This window comes from Oncorhynchus mykiss, chromosome 17, assembly GCF_013265735.2.
Source record: "Oncorhynchus mykiss isolate Arlee chromosome 17, USDA_OmykA_1.1, whole genome shotgun sequence".
In the NCBI taxonomy this organism is placed as follows: Eukaryota; Metazoa; Chordata; class Actinopteri; order Salmoniformes; family Salmonidae; genus Oncorhynchus; species Oncorhynchus mykiss.
Window position 1 is genome coordinate 17,258,465 of NC_048581.1, and position 23,556 is coordinate 17,282,020.

At 47.9% G+C, this 23,556-nt stretch overlaps 2 protein-coding genes across 2 annotated transcripts in view; one reads left to right on the forward strand and one right to left on the reverse strand.

Moving 5' to 3' along the window:
• The first annotated feature begins 744 nt into the window (after positions 1-744).
• On the forward strand, positions 745-19,230 carry LOC110526324 (cytohesin-4). Its single transcript, XM_036949168.1, has 14 exons — positions 745-819; positions 919-986; positions 4,563-4,645; positions 4,832-4,896; positions 9,691-9,757; positions 12,378-12,496; positions 13,183-13,263; positions 13,449-13,561; positions 14,090-14,238; positions 14,623-14,734; positions 15,011-15,087; positions 16,788-16,859; positions 17,059-17,213; positions 17,779-19,230. Exons 2-14 carry the CDS (start codon positions 968-970, stop codon positions 17,858-17,860), a joined length of 1,194 nt encoding a protein of 397 aa, XP_036805063.1. The 5' UTR covers positions 745-819; positions 919-967; the 3' UTR covers positions 17,861-19,230.
• A 2,163-nt stretch (positions 19,231-21,393) lies between these two features.
• LOC118940342 (protein FAM83F-like) overlaps positions 21,394-23,556 on the reverse strand; it is a 16,778-nt gene continuing 14,615 nt past the window's right edge. Inside the window, exons 4-5 of the mRNA XM_036949169.1 lie at positions 22,591-23,321; positions 21,394-22,249 (exon numbers count right to left, since the gene is read on the reverse strand). Of these exons, the coding sequence (XP_036805064.1) occupies positions 22,200-22,249; positions 22,591-23,321 (781 nt within the window). The 3' untranslated portion in view covers positions 21,394-22,199. The remainder of the gene's footprint in view (positions 22,250-22,590; positions 23,322-23,556) is intronic.

Sequence of the window (23,556 nt, forward strand, 5' to 3'; positions counted from 1 at the left end):
CTCTCTCTCTCTCGATTACTGAGTGATCTCTCTCTCTCCCTCTCTCTCTCTCTGTCTCTCTCTCTCTCTCTCTGTCTCTCTCTCTCTCTCGATTACTGAGTGATCTCTCTCTATCGATCACTGAGTGATCTCTCGCTTTCTCTTCCTCTCTCTCTCTTTCTTCCTATCTCTCGCTATCTCTCTCTCTCTCCCTGTCTCCGTCTCTCTCTCTGTCTCTCTTTCTCTCTCTCTTTCACTGTTGCAGCATGCACAAACACACATACACAGACCCCCCCCCCCCCCCCCCCCACACACACACACACACAAACATCAAAGATAGCCTGCCATCACACATTGAAATGCAAGATATGTTTGAAATATACATCATACATTTATATACAAATATACAAATACATTATAATCATCATCATCTTCATCGTCACTGACTCTTTCAATGAAAATAAGTTGCTCATCTATAAATAACTTTTGGGCCTTGTTGACTGAACTGTAATGGTAATGTAAAAACACTAGAGGGCGTTTTGGTGCCATTTATCAAGGAGGAACCGTTTTCTTTCCCTCAGTCTGTTTTTGGTTAATTCTGTTCAACGTGTCAATAATCACTTCGTGAAAGTCTATTTATACATTACACAAAATACAATAGCCTACTCGTCATTTTGATTATAAAATTTGATTCGTTTTCAAGTAAACACTTTACTGTAAACTGTAACATAAATCTACATTGAGGCAGTTGCTACATCATTGCGGATGTAGCAACTTCTGTTCTGACGACGTTGATTTTCACAAGTAGCCTCGAGCCTATAATGTGACGGGAGAGAGAGGGTGTGTTGCAACAAGATAATCTTGACTGTCACTTTACATTATTGAGCTGTGGAGTTTGCATGGATGACTCATTACTTTGTAATGTTTAAATACCTGTAGGTTATAGGGTCCGTAGGCTACCGAGTTTGACCGTTTCTCCTGTGTGCCAATGACCGATTGCCAAATGGGTAAGTTAACTTTTTAAAATTGTTATTGCATTTCAATTCAGGGTCTAAAATGTTATTCTCACCTGTGAATATAAGCATTGCTACCAAAAGTAATCATAGTGGTAGGCATTATTATCTTGAATTACCCTACCTGTTTTTAACATTATTGTAACAGATTTTCTACAAATTAATATACGTTTTCATGGTCTTGCAAGAGGAACTATGTTCTTTCCTTCCTTTCCACTGACATCCCTCCTGTTTCGAAACACTGTGAAGAATGATCATGACAGAAAGGGGAATGGTAACACCTTGATGAATGAACGACTACTTCGTGCTCAGTTGTCATGACACCTAAAAGGATGGAGGACTTATTGTAGCCCGAGTGACAGTCTGTTTGTGGTATCATACCAAGTCCTTGTCACTCATTGCCATGCTATAGCCATGAGTTGACAAAAGCACAGACATGTCTGGGACCTGGCTTGTTTTATTATGTGTTACATAAATATAGCATCTCCAAACTTCATTTCCTTGAGATACAAAAAAGGTTATTATGTAGCTAAATTGCATTTCTTGTTAAAATGCATTGTAAATTATGACATAAATATGTCGTCCCAAAACTTAATTTGATGGAGTTACACAGATTGTTTTGAAGCTAAATAGTATTTTGGTCACGTCAGTGTGTGAGTTTCAGGTCATATTACAGGCTGTATGAAGGCTGTAGAACAGAGAACTAGTGGTTATCTGTTTAACAGCAGTATAACAGCCCATATCTAACACTAACTAACCAAAACTGCTGCTTGTTGATATTTTTCTTTAACCTCTTAAGTTAGAGCCAACACCCTCCTCTGGTTCGCATGGATGCATGCCTACACACACACACACACGCACGCACGCACGCATGCACGCACACACACAAACACACACGCACGCACGCACGCATGCACACACACACACACGCACGCACGCACGCACGCATGCACGCACACACACAAACACACACACACGCACGCACGCACACACGCACACACACACGCGCACACACACACACACACACACACCCCCCCAACCATGGCTCATGGTTGCCATGCTTGGATGAAGATAAACAACGTGAGTTTGGCTAGAAGCTCTCTGCAGTTGTTTTATATTCCTCCTCCATTACTTTTCACAGCTTCACCAACACATAGAAAACACATGGTGTGTATGGATATCTAGCCTGCTATAACTGAACTGGGTAATATCACATTCACTATCGCATTAACACAGTAGCTCATGCATTTGCATACCACACACAAAGTTAGGAGCCGAGAGCTCATCAGGTAGGAGTATAGACAGACAGTTGTGGGATGAAGGGTTGTGAAAGAGAGAGTGTAAACACAATGTGATGGGATACCTGTGTGCTGTATCTGAATGGCTTGTGGTGATGACCGGTATCGTTCCTATGAACGATACTAGTCATATTCTGGCCTTCTTCCTGTTAATTTGATGCTAAATCTCTCCTGTGGCCGGTTCAGTGGTTTGCCTGTAATGTGCTTTTCATTTGGTTAAGATTATCTTGCAGATGTACGTAACAGGGATCTGTTTTAACTGTAGGTCATCTGATGTACGTAACAGGGATCTGTTTTAACTGTAGGCCATCTGATGTACGTAACAGGGATCTGTTTTAACTGTAGGTCATCTGATGTCAGTAACAGGGATCTGTTTTAACTGTAGGTCATCTGATGTACGTAACAGGGATCTGTTTTAACTGTAGGTCATCTGATGTACGTAACAGGGATCTGTTTTAACTGTAGGCCATCTGATGTACGTAACAGGGATCTGTTTTAACTGTAGGTCATCTGATGTACGTAACAGGGATCTGTTTTAACTGTAGGCCATCTGATGTACGTAACAGGGATCTGTTTTAACTGTAGGCCATCTGATGTACGTAACAGGGATTTGTTTTTAACTGTAGGCCATCTGATGTACGTAACAGGGATCTGTTTTAACTGTAGGCCATCTGATGTACGTAACAGGGATCTGTTTTAACTGTAGGCCATCTGATGTACGTAACAGGGATCTGTTTTAACTGTAGGCCATCTGATGTACGTAACAGGGATCTGTTTTAACTGTAGGCCATCTGATGTACGTAACAGGGATCTGTTTTAACTGTAGGCCATCTGATGTACGTAACAGGGATCTGTTTTAACTGTAGGCCATCTGATGTACGTAACAGGGATCTGTTTTAACTGTAGGCCATCTGATGTACGTAACAGGGATTTGTTTTTAACTGTAGGCCATCTGATGTACGTAACAGGGATCTGTTTTAACTGTAGGCCATCTGATGTACGTAACAGGGATCTGTTTTAACTGTAGGCCATCTGATGTACGTAACAGGGATCTGTTTTAACTGTAGGCCATCTGATGTACGTAACAGGGATCTGTTTTAACTGTAGGCCATCTGATGTACGTAACAGGGATCTGTTTTAACTGTAGGCCATCTGATGTACGTAACAGGGATCTGTTTTAACTGTAGGCCATCTGATGTACGTAACAGGGATCTGTTTTAACTGTAGGCCATCTGATGTACGTAACAGGGATTTGTTTTTAACTGTAGGCCATCTGATGAGATGTTGTGGACTTCTGGTGCTTTTGAACGGATGCTTCTTCCTCTTCCTCCTCCATTGTCCTCCTCTTTTTTGTCATCATCCTCCTCATGTTCTTCTTCTTCTCCTCTTTCTCCTCTTTTTCAATCCACTCTCCTCCCTCTTCCTCCATCTGTTCTCTACTTCTCTTCCTCCATCTCCTTCTCTTCTCCTCTCTCTTCTTTTAGTAATCTCGTTCTCTTCTCCCCTCCTCTTCCTCGATCTCCTTCTCTTCTCCTCTCTCCTCTTTACCATCTCCTTCTCTTCTCCCCTGTCTTCAGATAATAACCCTCCTGTTGTCATGTCTCCACTACAGTGTCTTCAGATAATAACCCTCCTGTTGTCATGTCTCCACTACAGTGTCTTCAGATAATAACCCTCCTGTTGTCATGTCTCCACTACAGTGTCTTCAGATAATAACCCTCCTGTTGTTGTGTCTCCACTACAGTGTCTTCAGATAATAACCCTCCTGTTGTTGTGTCTCCACTACAGTGTCTTCAGATAATAACTCTCCTGTTGTCGTGTCTCCACTACAGTGTCTTCAGATAATAACCCTCCTGTTGTCGTGTCTCCACTACAGTGTCTTCAGATAATAACCCTCCTGTTGTCGTGTCTCCACTACAGTGTCTTCAGATAATAACCCTCCTGTTGTCATGTCTCCACTACAGTGTCTTCAGATAATAACCCTCCTGTTGTCATGTCTCCACTACAGTGTCTTCAGATAATAACCCTCCTGTTGTCATGTCTCCACTACAGTGTCTTCAGATAATAACCCTCCTGTTGTCATGTCTCCACTACAGTGTCTTCAGATAATAACCCTCCTGTTGTCATGTCTCCACTGCAGTGTCTTCAGATAATAACCCTCCTGTTGTCATGTCTCCACTACAGTGTCTTCAGATAATAACCCTCCTGTTGTCAAGTCTCCACTACAGTGTCTTCAGATAATAACTCTCCTGTTGTCATGTCTCCACTACAGTGTCTTCAGATTTCACTGCAGATGAGAGGTTGGAGATTGAGAGCATGAAGATGCATAAGAGAGACCTGCTAGAGGACATCCAGGTAAACACACACACACACACACACACACACACACACACACACACACACACACACACACACACACACACACACACACACACACACACACACACACACACACACACACACACACACACACATACACACACACACACACACAGAGGTCTATGGTCTATGAATCACCCTTGTCTGAAAATCCTTTTCCAGAAGCTAAAGATGGAGATTGACAAAGTCATGGCGGAAGTTCAAGACTTTGAGTCTACAGAGGAGAAGTGAGTGGTCTTTAATCTTTTATCCTTCCTTAACCATTATCACTGTTCTTCTTTTTAACCATTAGGCTTGTGCATTCCCTATTCATTCCCTATTCATTCCCTATTCATTCCCTATTCATTCCCTATTCCCTATTCACCCCCTATTCATTCCCTATTCACCCCTTATTCATTCCCTATTAATTCCCTATTCATTCCCTATTCACCCCCTATTCATTCCCTATTCACCCCTTATTCATTCCCTATTCATTCCCTATTCACCCCCTATTCATTCCCTATTCACCCCTTATTCATTCCCTATTCATTCCCTATTCATTCCCTATTCACCCCCTATTCATTCCCTATTCACCCCTTATTCATTCCCTATTCATTCCCTATTCATAGCCTGCTCAACCCCTATTCATTCCCTAATCATAGCCTGCTCAACCCCTATTCATTCCCCATTCATAGCCTGCTCAACCTCTATTCATTCCCTATTCACTCCCTATTCATAGCCTGCTCAACCCCTATTCACTCTCTATTCATTCCCTATTCACCCCCTATTCATAGCCTGCTCAACCTCTATTCATTCCCTATTCACTCCCTATTCATAGCCTGCTCAACCCCTATTCACCCTCTATTCATTCCCTATTCACTCCCTATTCATAGCCTGCTCAAACCCTATTCATTCCCTATTCATAGCCTGCTCACCCCCTATTCATAGCCTGCTCAACCTCTATTCATTCTCTATTCACCCCCTATTCATAGCCTGCTCAACCCCTATTCATTCCCTATTCATAGCCTGCTCAACCCCTATTCATTCCCTATTCATAGCCTGCTCAACCCCTATTCATTCCCTATTCATAGCCTGCTCAACCCCTATTCATTCCCTAATCATAGCCTGCTCAACCCCTATTCATTCCCCATTCATAGCCTGCTCAACCTCTATTCATTCCCTATTCATTCCCTATTCATAGCCTGCTCAACCCCTATTCATTCTCTATTCATAGCCTGCTCAACCCCTATTCATAGCCTGCTCAACCCCTATTCATTCCCTATTCATAGCCTGCTCAACCCCTATTCATTCCCTATTCACCCCCAATTCATAGCCTGCTCACCCCTATTCACCCCTTATTCATAGCCTGCTCAACCCCTATTCATTCCCTATTCACCCCCTATTCATAGCCTGCTCAACCCCTATTCATTCCCTATTCATAGCCTGCTCAACCCCTATTCATTCCCTATTCATAGCCTTCTCAACCCCTATTCATTCCCTATTCACCCCCAATTCATAGCCTGCTCACCCCCTATTCATCCCCTAATCAGTCCCTGTTCATTCCTTATCCATACTTTACATGTGTTGTCCTTTATAAACTATGTGGTCATCTTTTATGAATGTATTATTCTTTGCTGATGTAAGGGCGTTCGTCTGTAGGAGGAAGAGAAGCGGACCAAAGCGCAGCGTGGTGGTTATTCATGTTTTAATAACTCAATACACATGAACAAACTAACAAAAACAAGAAATGTGCAAACGCAAAACAGTCCTCTCCTGTGACAAACAAACACAGTGACAGGAACAATCACCCACAAACACACAGTGAAACCCAGGCTACCTAAATATGGTTCCCAATCAGAGACAATGACGAACACCTGCCTCTGATTGAGAACCATATCAGGCCGAACATAGAACTAGACCAAAACATAGAAAAACAAACATAGACTGCCCACCCAACTCACGCCCTGACCATACTAAATAAATACAAAAACAAAGGAAATAGAGGTCAGAACGTGACAGTACCCCCCCCCAAAGGTGCGGACTCCGGCCGCAAAACCTTGACCTATAGGGGAGGGTCTGGGTGGGCGTCTGTCCGCGGTGGCGGCTCTGGCGCGGGACGCGGACCCCACTTCACCATTGTCTTAGTCCGCCTTATTGTCCGCCTCCCTGGCTTACTCACCATGACCACCCCTCTCAATGACCCCACTGGACAGAGGGGCTGCTCGGGACAGAGGGGCAGCTCGGGACAGAGGTGAAGCAGCTGCTCGGGACAGAGGGACAACTGCTCGGGACAAAGGGGCGATAGCAGCTCGGGACAGAGGGGCGATAGCAGCTCGGGACAGAGGGGCGATAGCAGCTCGGGACAGAGGGGCGATGGCTGCTCTGGACAGAGGGACAGCTGCTCGGGACAGAGGGGCAGCTGCTCGGGACAGAGGGGCGGCAGCAGCTTGGGACAGAGGGGCGACAGCTGCTCTGGACAGAGGGGCAGCTGCTCGGGCGGCCCCTGGCTGACTGACGGCACTGGCGGCCCCTGGCTTACTGGCGGCACTGGCGGCCCCTGGCTTACTGGCGGCCCCTGGCTGACTGGCGGCACTGGCGGCCCCTGGCTGACTGGCGGCACTGGCGGCCCCTGGCTGACTGGCGGCACTGGCGGCCCCTGGCTGACTGGCGGCACTGGCGGCCCCTGGCTGACGGGCGGCACTGGCGGCCCCTGGCAGACGGGCGGCACTGGCGGCCCCTGGCAGACGGGCGGCACTAGCGGCTCCTGGCAGACGGGCGGCACTGGCGGCGCTGGGCAGACGGGCGGCACTGGCGGCGCTGGGCAGACGGGCGGCACTGGCGGCGCTGGGCAGACGGGCGGCACTGGCGGCGCTGGGCAGACGGGCGGCGTTGGCGGCGCTGGGCAGACGGGAGGCTCAGCTGGTGCTGGGCAGACGGGAAGCTCAGCTGGCGCTGGGCAGACGGGAAGCTCAGCTGGCGCTGGGCAGACGGGAAGCTCAGCTGGCGCTGGGCAGACGGGAAGCTCAGCTGGCGCTGGGCAGACGGGAAGCTCAGCTGGCGCTGGGCAGACGGGAAGCTCCGGCAACGCTGGAGAAACGGAAGGCCCTGGTAGCGCCGGAGAGGCGGGAGACTCCGGCAGCGGCGCCGGACAGGCGGGAGGCTCCGGCAGAGGCGCCGGACAGGCGGGAGGCTCCGGCAGAGGCGCCGGACAGGCGGGAGGCTCCGGCAGAGGCGCCGGACAGGCGGGAGGCTCCGGCAGAGGCGCCGGACAGGCGGGAGGCTCCGGCAGAGGCGCCGGACAGGCGGGAGACTCCGGCAGAGGCGCCGGACAGGCGGGAGACTCCGGCAGAGGCGCCGGACAGGCGGGAGACTCCGGCAGCGGCGCCGGACAGGCGGGAGACTCCGGCAGCGGCGCCGGACAGGCGGGAGGCTCCGGCAGCGGCGCCGGACAGGCGGGAGGCTCCGGCAGCGGCGCCGGACAGGCGGGAGGCTCCGGCAGAGGCGCCGGACAGGCGGGAGGCTCCGGCAGAGGCGCCGGACAGGCGGGAGGCTCCGGCAGAGGCGCCGGACAGGCGGAAGGCTCCGGCAGAGGCGCCGGACAGGCGGGAGGCTCCGGCAGAGGCGCCGGACAGGCGGGAGACTCCGGCAGAGGCGCCGGACAGGCGGGAGACTCCGGCAGAGCTGGAGAGGAGGAAGGCTCTGGTAGCGCCGGAGAGGCGGGAGACTCCGGCAGCGCTGGAGAGGAGGAAGGCTCTGGACGGATGGGCCGGAGAGACAGCCTGGTACGGGGAGCTGCCACCGGAGGGCTGGGGTGTGGAGGTGGTGACGGATAGACCGGGCCGTGCAGGCGCACTGGAGCTCTTGAGCACCGAGCCTGCCCAACCTTACCCGGTTGAATGGTCCCGGTCGCCCTGCCAGTGCGGCGAGGTGGAATAGCCCGCACTGGGCTATGCAGGCGAACCGGGGACACCGTGCGCAAGGCTGGTGCCATGTAAGCCGGCCCAAGGAGACGCACTGGAGACCAGATGCGTAGAGCCGGCTTCATGGCACTTGGCTCGATGCCCACTCTAGCCCGGCCGATACGCGGAGCTGGAATGTACCGCACCGGGCTGTGCACCCGCACTGGGGACACCGTGCGCTCCACAGCATAACACGGTGCCTGCCCGGTCTCTCTAGCCCCCCGGTAACCACAGGAAGTTGGCTCAGGTCTCCTACCTGGCGTAGCCATACTCCCTGTTAGCCCCCCCCCAAGAAATTTTTGGGGCTGACTCCCGGGCTTCCTTGCCAACCGTGTTCCCTCATATCGCCGGCTCCTCTCTCCGGCTGCCTCTGCTCTCCTCGCTGCCTCCACCTGTTCCCATGGAAGGCGATCCTTTCCCGCCAGGATCTCCTCCCATGTGTAGCAACCCTTGCCGTCCAACACATCATCCCAAGTCCATTCCTCCTTGTGCCGCTGTTGCCCGTTACCACGCCGCTTGGTCCTGTCGCGGTGGGTGATTCTGTAAGGGCGTTCGTCTGTAGGAGGAAGAGAAGCGGACCAAAGCGCAGCGTGGTGGTTATTCATGTTTTAATAACTCAATACACATGAACAAACTAACAAAAACAAGAAATGTGCAAACGCAAAACAGTCCTCTCCTGTGACAAACAAACACAGTGACAGGAACAATCACCCACAAACACACAGTGAAACCCAGGCTACCTAAATATGGTTCCCAATCAGAGACAATGACGAACACCTGCCTCTGATTGAGAACCATATCAGGCCGAACATAGAACTAGACCAAAACATAGAAAAACAAACATAGACTGCCCACCCAACTCACGCCCTGACCATACTAAATAAATACAAAAACAAAGGAAATAGAGGTCAGAACGTGACAGCTGATGAATCACTTCTTCACTAGTTGAACATGTCTTATAATTTCCTGTCCTGTAGCTAACAACCCATACAATGAATTACACCGACCTACTTCACTGCATCGTGTTTGTTTACAAGGTCATTTGTTAAGAAGTTATTCTGTTATTGTTTTCTCTCTATGCAGCAAAGTCCTTGAGAAAGGAAAGCAGTTCTCAAGTGGGAAGAAGAAATTCAACATGGACCCTAAAAAGGTGAGTGAACAAATTATCTGTCATCGTGAGAGAGAGAGGGGAGGAGAGTAGCGAGAGCAAACCGCATCCTGTCCCCTCTGTGTGGGGGGAGGAAATGTTGGAGGGGTGTTAGGAGCATGTGAGACCACCTACAAGTAAGTACACACGTACACAGACACACTGAAGCCATGATGACATCATACTTGACCTATGAACCACAGCTCTGTATAGGTAGGTTGTATAGGTGGGTTGTGGCTGGAACAAATTCTGACATTTTTCCTCAATTCCTCAATTTAATACAAGGTTTAGTCTGAGAGAGGGGTACAGTCCACTCATATCACCTTTGAATGTTTGGACACAGGTAAGTGGTGTGTGTGTGTGTGTGTGTGTGTGTGTGTGTGTGTGTGTGTGTGTGTGTGTGTGTGTGTGTGTGTGTGTGTGTGTGTGTGTGTGTGTGCCTGAGCCACCTTCTCAGGTCAAACAGAGGCTCCACTATGGGCTTCCTTTCTGACAGGAAGATGCATCTCTCATAACAGCAGCAATGCCTTGTGCGTGTCTCATCAAGACAACGCACTGTGGTTAAAGTTCAACCACAGCATCATAGTTCATAGCTATGACAACCAACTCACAACATGCATCTGCTGTCACCTGTTACCTTCTATTCTCCTGAACTAGATACAGAGTTAGGTAAACAATACCAGTTATCTGAGTCAGGCAAAGACATTGGTGGATTGTAAGGTGATGTCTGAAGTTAAATCGTGTGTTACTGCTGGTCTGGTGCAAAACCCTATACTTACCACTAGCTCCCTCAAGACTAGGGTTGGTGACCACTGCTCTAGTGGCTAAAGCTATTTACAACCAGTAGATCACCAAGACTAGGGTTGGTGACCACTGCTCTAGTGGCTAAAGCTATTTACAACCAGTAGATCACCAAGACTAGGGTTGGTGACCACTGCTCTAGTGGCTAAAGATATTTACATCCAGTAGCTCTCCAAGACTAGGGTTGGTGACCACTGCTCTAGTGGCTAAAGCTATTTACAACCAGTGGATCACCAGGACTAGGGTTGGTGACCACTGCTCTAGTGGCTAAAGCTATTTACAACCAGTGGATCACCAGGACTAGGGTTGGTGACCACTGCTCTAGTGGCTAAAGCTATTTACAACCAGTAGATCACCAAGACTAGGGTTGGTGACCACTGCTCTAGTGGCTAAAGCTATTTACATCCAGTAGATCACCAGGACTAGGGTTGGTGACCACTGCTCTAGTGGCTAAAGCTATTTACAACCAGTAGATCACCAGGACTAGGGTTGGTGACCACTGCTCTAGTGGCTAAAGCTATTTACATCCAGTAGATCACCAGGACTAGGGTTGGTGACCACTGCTCTAGTGGCTTAAGCTATTTACATCCAGTAGATCACCAGGACTAGGGTTGGTGACCACTGCTCTAGTGGCTAAAGCTATTTACATCCAGTAGATCACCAGGACTAGGGTTGGTGACCACTGCTCTAGTGGCTAAAGCTATTTACAACCAGTGGATCACCAGGACTAGGGTTGGTGACCACTGCTCTAGTGGCTAAAGCTATTTACATCCAGTAGATCACCAGGACTAGGGTTGGTGACCACTGCTCTAGTGGCTAAAGCTATTTACATCCAGTAGATCACCAGGACTAGGGTTGGTGACCACTGCTCTAGTGGCTAAAGATATTTACAACCAGTAGATCACCAGGACTAGGGTTGGTGACCACTTCTCTAGTGGCTAAAGCTATTTACAACCAGTAGATCACCAGGACTAGGGTTGGTGACCACTGCTCTAGTGGCTAAAGCTATTTACAACCAGTAGATCACCAGGACTAGGGTTGGTGACCACTGCTCTAGTGGCTAAAGCTATTTACAACCAGTGGATCACCAGGACTAGGCTTGGTGACCACTGCTCTAGTGGCTAAAGCTATTTACAACCAGTAGATCACCAGGACTAGGGTTGGTGACCACTGCTCTAGTGGCTAAAGCTATTTACATCCAGTAGATCACCAGGACTAGGGTTGGTGACCACTGCTCTAGTGGCTAAAGCTATTTACATCCAGTAGATCACCAGGACTAGGGTTGGTGACCACTGCTCTAGTGGCTAAAGCTATTTACAACCAGTAGATCACCAGGACTAGGGTTGGTGACCACTGCTCTAGTGGCTAAAGATATTTACATCCAGTAGATCACCAGGACTAGGGTTGGTGACCACTGCTCTAGTGGCTAAAGCTATTTACAACAGTTGACTATTGACACAGAATGTAACTTTTCCCCTCAGTTACAGTGCTGATGAGAAAGAGGAAGAGATATTGAGTATTAAGGAATAGTGATTTTTTTTTAAACAGTGCCCTAATTCCGTCTCAAGCTTTTAGGAAGTCTAGTCAAACAGATGGAATCTATGAGCTCATTCTGAAACAAGACAAACAACAGCATTTAACAACCAATCACAGATCGGAAGGCCGGTGTGTGTGTGTGTGTGTGTATGTGTTACTCACTCTTATCACTGTAAAAGCTATATAAAGTGTTATATTTCAAGTGTTTTATAGTATCTGACTGACTGATTGTCTAATTGACTGGGTGATGTATTGGTTAATTGATGTCTGTTTTAAATCATTCTAGGGTATAAACTATCTGGTAGAGAACAAGCTTCTGGAGAGGAACCCTCAGCCAATAGCAGAGTTCCTTTACAAGGAGGAGGGGCTCAATAAGACTGCTATTGGAGACTACCTGGGAGAGAGGTACAGTAGGGACATGGTTATGATGATGATGGTGATGATGGTGATGATGATGATGATGGTGGTGTTGGTGATGATGATGGTGATGATGATGGTGGTGATGATGATGATGGTGATGATGATGGTGGTGATGATGATGGTGGTGGTGATGATGATGGTGATGATGGTGATGATGATGATGATGGTGGTGGTGATGATGATGGTGATGATGGTGGTGGTGGTGATGATGATGGTGGTGATGATGATGGTGGTGGTGATGATAATGGTGATGATGGTGATGATGGTGGTGGTGGTGATGATGATGATGGTGATGATGATGGTGGTGGTGATGATGATGATGGTGATGATGATGATGGTGGTGGTGGTGATGATGATGATGGTGATGATGATGGTGGTGATGATGATGATGGTGATGATGATGGTGGTGATGATGGTGATTATGATGGTGGTGATGATGATGGTGGTGGTGATGATGATGATGGTGATGATGGTGATGATGGTGGTGGTGGTGATGATGATGATGGTGATGATGATGATGGTGGTGATGCAGCGGCGATGGCTGAGGGGAGAGGACAAAGGGGGAGATTTTCGAGGAGTTGGGAGACAGTGATATCATGTCAATAATAATATGATGATAGCTCTTGTAGTTCGTGTCTCTCCGTCTCCTCAGTCTGCTTGTGTCTTTACAGAGAAGACCTCCACCTCCAGACACTGAAAGCCTTTGTGGACCTCCATGAGTTCTCAGACCTCAACCTGGTACAGGCACTGAGGTAGGTTGACGGGCTGTTCATCAACTAACCTTTCAATTCTCAGCTATGTTAAAATGACAGAATACATTTGGTCAAATAACTGTAGATGACTTGGGCTGAAGTTGTAGTCTGAAGGCAGAACACAGGAGCTCTGTGAGCTTGACTGGTCTGAACCCCCTGTCTGAATGTCTGTCTGAATGTCTCAGGCAGTTCCTGTGGAGTTTCCGTCTGCCCGGCGAGGCTCAGAAGATTGACCGCATGATGGAAACCTTCGCCACTCGCTACTGTGACTGTAACGCAGAAGTCTTTCAGTCTACAGGTGTGTGTGTGTGTGTGTGTGTGTGTGTGTGTGTGTGTGTGTGTGTGTGTGTGTGTGTGTGTGGTGTAACCACTCGCTACTGTGACTGTAACGCTGAAGTCTTTCAGTCTACAGGTGTGTGTGTGTGTGTGTGTGTGTGTGTGTGTGTGTGTGTGGTGTAACCACTCGCTACTGTGACTGTAACGCTGAAGTCTTTCAGTCTACAGGTGTGTGTGTGTGTGTGTGTGTGTGTGTGTGTGTGTGTGTGTGTGTGTGTGTGTGTATGTGTGTGTGTGTGTGTGTGTGTGTGTGTGTGTGTGTGTGTGTGGTGTAACCACTCGCTACTGTGACTGCAACACAGACATCTATCAGTATAGAGGTGTGTGTGTGTGTGTGTGTGTGTGTGTGTGTGTGTGTGTGTGTATGTGTGTGTGTGTGTGTGTGTATGTGTGTGTGTGTGTGTGTGTAGATGTACTGTATGTGTTCTCATTTCCATGAAATCACAATTTAAACTGTGTATAATGTCTACATTTCTCTGTGTTCCCTCAGACACCTGTTACATCCTGTCGTTTGCCATCATCATGTTGAACACCAGCCTCCACAACCCCAACGTGAAGGACAAGACCCCTCTAGAGAGATTCATCTCTATGAACAGAGGCATCAACAACGGAGGGGACCTGCCCAATGAGCTGCTCACGGTGAGACACAACATCCAATCAGAGAGGCCACATAGGTCACATCATCAGGAAGTAGTAGTTCATTGACCAATGAGATGTTCATGGTGAGACACAGCAGCCAATCAGAGAGGCCACATAGGTCACATGATCAGGAAGTAGTAGTTGGTTGACCAATGAGATGTGTATGGTGAGACACACCGGCCATTCACAGTGTTCATATAGGTCACATGACCCTGAAGTATTGGGATCGGCCGCTATGTAGCTATGGGGTTTGGTTTGATTGGTTTGAATTCTACCTTGATAGCAGTGGAAAAATGTAGTTGTATAAAACTAAACATAATGTATGTCAAACCAGGAAATGGCCCTTACTTCATCAGCTGGCTTCTCTGCTGTCTCCCTCTTCAGAAACTGTACGACAGCATCAGGAACGAGCCCTTTAAAATCCCAGAGGATGATGGGAACGACCTGACTCACACCTTCTTCAACCCCGACAGGGAGGGATGGCTCCTCAAACTAGGTGAGACACCCAACAACATGGTCATGATATAATTTAGCTGACGTACCTCTTAAATACTGTTGCTCCTTGGGGAGCTCCGCCCTTCACAGATATCCAGAGATGTTATTAGCTGATTTACAACTCACACCTGGAACATTAAAAGCCAGCACCTACCCTTTCCTGTTCGACTCTGTAGTCTAGTGGAGCAAACCAACAGTAGGATGCAGTCTAGGTAGTAAACAGACAAAAGCCGTAGCATATCTACAGTATGTCAGATGTGTGTGTTTGGTTGGTCAGGAGGCAGAGTGAAGACGTGGAAGAGGAGATGGTTCATCCTGACTGACAACTGCCTCTACTACTTTGAGTACACCACTGTAAGTCTCTACTACTTTGAGTACATCACTGTAAGTCTCTACTACTTTGAGTACACCACTGTAAGTCTCTGCTACTTTGAGTACACCACTGTAAGTCTCTGCTACTTTGAGTACACCACTGTAAGTCTCTGCTACTTTGAGTACACCACTGTAAGTCTCTACTACTTTGAGTACACCAATGTAAGTCTCTGCTACTTTGAGTACACCACTGTAAGTCTCTGCTACTTTGAGTACACCACTGTAAGTCTCTGCTACTTTGAGTACACCACTGTAAGTCTCTGCTACTTTGAGTACACCACTGTAAGTCTCTGCTACTTTGAGTACACCACTGTAAGTCTCTGCTACTTTGAGTACACCACTGTAAGTCTCTGCTACTTTGAGTACACCACTGTAAGTCTCTCCTACCTGTCTACTCCTCTATGTCCATCCTTCTCTCCATCTCACTGACCCCTTTCAATACCTCTTCATTCCTCCTTTAAGTTCATCTACATCTCTCATCACCTTCTCCTTCCTTTCTAACTTCCCTATTGATTTTCATGCCTCCATCTCTCTTCCCTGCCCAATGAAAACATTCCTTCTGCATCGGTTATATCCCTCCATCTCTTCCCTGCCCAATGAAAACATTCCCTCTATCTCTTCCCCGCCCAATGAAAACATTCCCTCTATCTCTTCCCCGCCCAATGAAAACATTCGCTCTATCTCTTTCCTGCCCAATGAAAACATTCCCTCCATCTCTTCCCCGCCCAATGAAAACATTCGCTCTATCTCTTCCCTGCCCAATGAAAACATTCCTTCTATCTCTTCCCCGCCCAATGAAAACATTCCCTCTGCATCGGTTATATCCCTCCACACCCCTCCTTCCTTGGTCCCTCCCTCCATCCTCTACTGCAACTCCCTCCACCCATCCCTCCCTCTCTAAACACCTTCCTCTAACCTCATCTCTCTCTACAGGACAAGGAGCCCAGAGACATCATCCCTCCCTCTCTAAACTCCTTCCTCTAACCTCGCCTCTCTCTACAGGACAAGGAGCCCAGAGACATCATCCATCCCTCCCTCTCTAACCTCACCTCTCTCTACAGGACAAGGAGCCCAGAGACATCATCCCTCCCTCTCTAAACACCTTCCTCTAACCTCATCTCTCTCTACAGGACAAGGAGCCCAGAGACATCATCCCTCCCTCACTAAACACCTTCCTCTAACCTCATCTCTCTCGACAGGACAAGGAGCCCAGAGACATCATCCCTCCCTCTCTAAACTCCTTCCTCTAACCTCATCTCTCTCTACAGGACAAGGAGCCCAGAGACATCATCCCTCCCTCTCTAAACAACTTCCTCTAACCTCACCTCTCTCTACAGGACAAGGAGCCCAGAGACATCATCCCTCCCTCTCTAAACACCTTCCTCTATCCTCATCTCTCTCTACAGGACAAGGAGCCCAGAGACATCATCCCTCCCTCTCTAAACTCCTTCCTCTAACCTCATCTCTCTCTACAGGACAAGGAGCCCAGAGACATCATCCCTCCCTCTCTAAACACCTTCCTCTAACCTCACCTTTCTCTACAGGACAAGGAGCCCAGAGACATCATCCCTCCCTCTCTAAACTCCTTCCTCTAACCTCATCTCTCTCTACAGGACAAGGAGCCCAGAGACATCATCCCTCCCTCTCTAAACTCCTTCCTCTAACCTCACCTCTCTCTACAGGACAAGGAGCCCAGAGGCATCATCCCTCTGGAGAACCTGTGTGTGAGAGAGGTGGTGTATGCACGCAAACCGGTAAGAATACAATGCCCTTAGACACTCATCCTTCAGTGTGTGTGTGTGTGTGTGTGTGCGTGTGCATGTGCGTGTGTGTGCACCATGTGCGTGAAAGAGAGAGAGTGAGAGCGGACCAGTAAGAATGCACTACTCACCCTTACTTATCCTTCCGTGTGATTGACTTGATTGCTCCTGTCTGTTTCTCTCTGTTCCTCAGTACTGTCTGGAGCTGTATAACCCCAACAGCAGGGGTCAGAAGATCAAGGCGTGTAAGACAGAGACAGACGGCAGAGTGGTGGAGGGGAAACACCAGTCGTACATGATCTGTGCCGCTACCGCTGAGGAACGAGACACATGGATAGAGAGCATCAGGTACTACGCATGGAAGAACACACTGGTGGGAGGAGCTACAGGAGAATACACACACGCCAGTGGAGGCTGGCGGGAGGAGCTATAGGAGGACGAGCTCATTGTATTGGCTGGAATGGCATATATGGAACGGAGTCAAAGGTGTGGTTCCTATGTGTTTTGGTGTGTTTGATACCGTTCAATTGATTCCATTCCAGCCATTACAATGAGCCCATCCTCCTATAGCTCCTCCCAGTTCCACCACACACACACACACACACACACACACACAGTGACTAGGGTCTCCCGACCAATCAGGAGGCAGACATTCCAGAACGTCGCGATTCAAAACCAAAGTTTGCAGGCAAAACCTTTGCAGTGGTTTTAGTGAAGGTAGTTCGCCACTGGTTAAAAAGAACCTCTGTGGTCTCCATCTTACCAGCTATGATTTAGTATTTGATTTAAGCGGTAGAGCAGTGACCTAGGCAGTACTGTAGTTCCTCTATGTTGCCTAGGCTGGGCTTTTAGAGGCTACACACGCAATCACAACACCATTAACAACTCACCATCCTGATATCTCACGTTACAGAGCCAGCATCACCAAGGACCCCTTCTATGACCTGGTGTCGGTGCGTAAGAAGAAGGTGATCAACCAGGCTCCCCAAGACTGAGACAGGACAGCACCCCCTGTGGGTCAATCACAGTACTGCACCACAGAGGGAGATAGAACCCCTACAGCAAATAGCACAATCAATAGACTTAGGTTCAGGTTCAGTTGAACTGACTAAGCATTGGGAACCTGGACACTTTCAACAGTGAGAATGAGGACCTTCTACCTTAAAAAGGAATTAGAAATGAACTTTTGTCATAATGAGAATTGAGGGATAATTTGTTTTGTTGCAAGAAGAGTTCCTGAGAAGACTGCTGGGGACTGATTTGGACTTTTATCTGGATTAAAAGGGTGGAACTGTGTTCTGTCTGGAAGAGGGACTTCTCATTTTCAACCACCGCCGTGTCAAAGGACTTCCTTCTTACCCTGTGAGATGAAATACTGTCATTGTCAACAGCTGTCAACGTGACCTGTACATACTGTTTGTTGAGGTGGTGACAGAAGCCAAGCCAAGAGAGCGGTTTCTCATGTACATACTGCAGATAGATACGACCTCAAGCATGGCTGATTCCACCTACTGTCCTTGTATGACTCTTTGTCTGTGTCCCAAATGGTGCACAATTCTCTATACAGTGCACTACTTTCCACCAGAGCCTTATGGACCCTGGTCAAAAGTGGTGCACTAAATAGGGAACAGGGTGCCATTTAAGATTCTGTTATAAGACCTCTGTGTCTGGTTTATCATACCTGTTCTATGTACTGGATGTACATCATGCTAATAGATACCACCTTGGTTCGCCTTGGTTCGCTTCGCCAACTGTACCTGGGCGGCAGGTAGCCTAGTGGTTAAGACTATTGGGCCAGTAGCCACAAGGCCGCTGGTTCGAATCCCCGAGCCTCCTAGGTGGAAAACTGTTGATGTGCTCTTGAGCAAGGCACATGACCCATAATGCTCCTGTAGATTGCTCTGGATAAGAGTGTCTGTTAAATGACTGAAATGTATTTGTTTCTGTATGCTAAAACTGTGGAGAGGATCTCTGAGTCGCCTGGTTATTGTATCTGTTCTGTGTCTATAGATGAGACTGTATTGGTTAGAGAGAGAAACCATCACATCTCACCAGGAAGTCAACACAGTATTTATATCACAGAGGTGAATAGAGATAGCACACAAACACACAAACAACTCTTCTGTCACCGTCATGCCACACAAGCACAAACACATACACAACCTGGGAGTACACACACAGAACCTGGGAGTACACATACAGAACCTGGGAGTACATATACACAGAACCTGGGAGTACACATACAGAACCTGGGAGTACACACACAGAACTATTGTCTCTACCATGTTCTTCTATTCATGTTTATTTTTTATCTTGTTCTTTAATTGTTCAATTGATTATTTAATAAATGGCAAACAGAGGCCATTGTGAACATGTCAGATTACTGGGTGGTAGTTGCCTGTAAGCACAGATCTAGGATCAGCTCCCTCTCTCCCAGTCCTATTATCAACCATCAGAGTTAATGTTAAACTGACCTTAGATCAGTGGTCAGGGGCAAATCCACCAGTAGGGTGAGAGCAGTAAGTCCTGTTTTCAGTCAGAAGGAAAGGGACACCTGCATGTTCCGGTTGAACACACACGCACGCACACACGCACACACAAACACAGGTTACTCTATCTCTCACTTCCTCTTACTGTGTGTGTGTGTGTGTGTGTGTGTGTGTGTGTGTGTGTGTGTGTGTGTGTGTGTGTGTGTGTGTGTGTGTGTGTGTGTGTGTGTGTGTGTGTGTGTGTTTAACTATTATAACTATGAAGAGCAGTAAACAAACAAAATGTGACAAATTGGGGACATGTTGTTCGTCCCCACGAGGTCAAATGCTGTTTCTAGGGGGTTAAGGTTAGAATTAGTGTTAGAATTACGTTAAAGGTTAGAGTTAGGAGCTAGGGTTAGATTTGGGGTTAGGGTTAAGGAAAGGGTTAGGTTCAGGGTTAGGGTTAAGGTTAAGGTAAGAGTATGGGTTAAGGGTTAGGGAAAATAGGATTTTGAATGGGACTGAATTGTGTTTCCCCACAAAGTTAGCTGTACAAGACTGTGCATGTGTGTGTGTGCGCGCGTGTCCAACACTGATCTCTATAGAGAAGTGACCCCTGCTGGTGGTGTTGGGAACAACACCCTAGTCATCTCCTCATCTGACAAAACTAACAGCGGTACAACACAAACCTCCTTATCCGTTTCTAATGGACAGAACCTATTGTCTCATACCATTATGTTGTGTTGTATTGAGAAAACTTAACACAAACTGAGTCTGTATCAATGGCATAGCCTGGATATAGCCTGGATATAGCCTGTGTATAGCCTGTGTCTAGCCTGTGTATAGCCTGGATATAGCCTGTGTATAGCCTGGATATAGCCTGTGCATAGCCTGTGTATAGCCTGTGTATAGCCTGGATATAGCCTGTGTATAGCCTGGATATAGCCTGTGTATAGCCTGGACATAGCCACGTTATTATCTTCTGATTATTACAGCTCTACATTAATGAGTCATGGGCTAAAAACTGCTATGGAAAAACATTCCTACAGGTGTTTAAAGCCTCAGGTGTGTTTCTAATGCTCCAGGGTGAAGTTTCTCCTCTGTGGCAGATCTAGGATCAGTTCCCCTCCCCCAATCCTAACCTTAACCATTAGCGGGGGGGGGGGGGGGGGGGGGGGGATGTCAAACTGACTCCAGATCAGCGTTTATGGTCAGTTGGGCCAGTGTTGAGCGAACAGTGGTCTTTAGTCATCAACACCTCTCATCGCCTTCCTGTGTGCCTCTGTACTTCCTGTTTCAGTGTTGCGCCACACACACATCGGTCCTCCCTTGCATCAGTTCCCCTCACGCCTGTGGTTCCTCTCTGTGGTTAGAGCTGTAGCAAACACCCAGAGAGGAGGGAGGGATGGGAGGGGAGTGTGTTTGAGAGAGAGAGAGAGGCTTAGAACTGTGCAAACACCCAGAGAGAGGGGGAGATAGGATGGGAGTGTGTTTGAGAGAGAGAGAGAGAGAGAGAGAGTGTGTTTGAGAGAGAGAGAGAGAGAGGCTTAGAACTGTGCAAACACCCAGAGAGAGGGGGAGATAGGATGGGAGTGTGTTTGAGAGAGAGAGAGAGAGAGAGAGAGTGTGTTTGAGAGAGAGAGAGAGAGAGAGGCTTAGAACTGTGCAAACACCCAGAGAGAGGGGGATATAGGATGGGAGTGTGTTTGAGAGAGAGAGAGAGAGAGAGAGAGAGAGAGAGAGAGGCTTAGAACTGTGCAAACACCCAGAGAGAGGGGGAGATAGGATGGGAGTGTGTTTGAGAGAGAGAGAGAGAGAGAGAGAGAGAGAGAGAGAGGGGGGCTTGGAACTGTGTAAACCTCCAGAGAGAGGGGGAGAGGGTGAAGGGCAGAGAGAGGGGGAGAGGGTGAAGGGCAGAGAGAGGGGGAGAGGGTGAAGGGCAGAGAGAGGGGGAGAGGGTGAAGGGCAGAGAGAGGGGGAGAGGGTGAAGGGCAGAGAGAGAGCAAGAGGGAGAGAGAAGATGGGGAGGGGATACGATGTATTTGTGAGGAAGTGACAATGCTTGGTCCCATCAGCCACACAGTGCTCAACGAGTCCACCTCCCACACACACGTCAGAGCGTCAGAACAAGTGTTACAGCTATTGAATCTATTCCGCTCAATCAGGTCTACAGCCACTAGATGGCAGACCAGAATCATCACTGTCTACAGTGCCGTCACTGAAGACAAAGGCATGACCACAGAAACCTTAAACCTCATCACACATAACTACCACTGGCGAATCAGGCCACAAATGTTACACGACTAGAAAACTCAGAAAAACACGATTGTTTTTAATGTACTGAATAAACACACACTCAAATACCCATTCAGATCCATTCCACAACCCCCTTATCATTGACATACGTTGGTCACAGCATGAAACACACACATGAATTAATGACACATTAATGACATACAAGACTTCACAAGGCAACATGGCGTTATTCTTTACATGGTGAAATAAGAATCCCAGACTTGGTGCTCAGTGACAGCGCCTCCTCATCCTGGTATCCATAGCGATGAAACCGCCAGGTCCACGTTACACTTTACGACGACGAAGACGTTACTTCAGACATGGACGCTCTTTTCCTCAGAAGAAAAACAACAACCAATGTGCCTGGGGGCGGCCAGTGGCGCTGTTCCACCTATCGCCGGTCTCTGCTTTCAGGACGGCTCTGTTTGTCCAGAGAATATCTCTGTACTGAGCAAGTAGAATTGACACATTATAGTAATTATTGCACCAGATCCCAAAGGTATGATGGAGTCCCACAGAGAACCAGTTGAGTGGGGTGGTTTGAATCCGGAGTGACTCAGGTTTTGAATCAGGATGGACTACATTTGTTCTTTGTTGATGGCCTGCGGCTCTTCAAGCCTGCAAGAAAGAAAGAAAGAAAGAAAGAAAGAAAGAAAGGAAGAAAGAAAGAAAGAAAGAAAGAAAGAAAGAAAGAAAGGAAGAAAGAAAGAAAGGAAGAAAGAAAGAAAGAAAGGAAGAAGAAAGAAAGAAAGAAAGAAAGGAAGAAAGAAAGGAAGAAAGAAAGAAAGAAAGAAAGAAAGAAAGGAAGAAAGAAAGAAAGAAAGAGGAGGGAGTAAAATAGTACAATGGTTAAATGACCTGAGATAAACAGAGAAATACAGGTATCAACATAACGACGAGAGAGGGAGAAGGAGAGGATCAAACTGAGCTAAAATAATGAGACAAGAAAAACAACTTACTGTCATTGTCCTGTGTGTTGACAGTCTGTTGAGAAGCACTCTTCAGGCTCATTTTAAACTTCTTACTCTTCATTGGTTGTTTCACCATGACTTCAAGGTTATTCATCTCCTCCATACTATTGGTTCCCAATGATGTGGGGGAGGAGATTGGACTGGTTGCCGGGCTATCACCCCCGGTGTCCACGCTCTGATTGGCTGTCGATTTCCCCTTGAAGAGTTTCTTAAAAGAAGAGCGGGATTTCTTCTCCAAAATGCTGTTGGTTTTTTTGGGCCCTACCTTCCCGCTGTCGGGTGGTAGCGGGGTGAGTTGATCCAACCACTCGCTGTTCACCTGCATTAGTCCCTCAGGACCCGCAGTTATAGCCGTCTTTTCTATGCCTGGTAGATCCTGCAAGGACCCCATCAGTCCAGGAACACTATTCCCGTACACCAAAGAGTATTTGGGGTTGTGGTATTTATGTGCAGGCACCTGGAGATCACCTCCACGCGAGTTGCCTAGACTGACCTGGAATCTGGATGTGGCGGCTCGTAACTGGGGTTTTACAGGCTCCACTTTGAGCCGCGCGGCGGCGGCCATTTTGGGAGGTGGGCTGAGGTTGAACTCCTTGTAGAGGTCCAGTTTTTCGGACACGGCGTAGAGCTCGCAGAAGTCGCGGTCGAAGAAGTCGATCACCTGGCCAGTCATGACCGTGATCATGTTGCGGTCCATCCGAGACGAACTCCATGAGAAGCTAGAGGAGAAGAAGATCACAAGAACAATGTTTAGGTCTTCAATAAAGACACAGTGAAACACACACAGTAAGAGAAGCTAGGAGAGAAAGAACAGATATGTGTTATGTCTTGGAAATAAACACACAGTAACACACACACACACACGACAAAGACAGAGAGAGAGAAAGAGAGAGAGAGAGGAAGAGAGAGAGAAAGAAAGAGAGGGAGAGAAGGAAAGAGAGGGGGAGCGAGAGA

What these genes read in the sequence shown, in the direction of transcription:
- LOC110526324 (XM_036949168.1), top strand. An exon ending in TCAACATGGACCCTAAAAAG is followed by an intron (nt 9,758 to 12,377) that starts GTGAGTGAACAA and finishes AAATCATTCTAG; the next exon opens with GGTATAAACTATCTGGTAGA. An exon ending in GGGATGGCTCCTCAAACTAG is followed by an intron (nt 14,735 to 15,010) that starts GTGAGACACCCA and finishes TTGGTTGGTCAG; the next exon opens with GAGGCAGAGTGAAGACGTGG.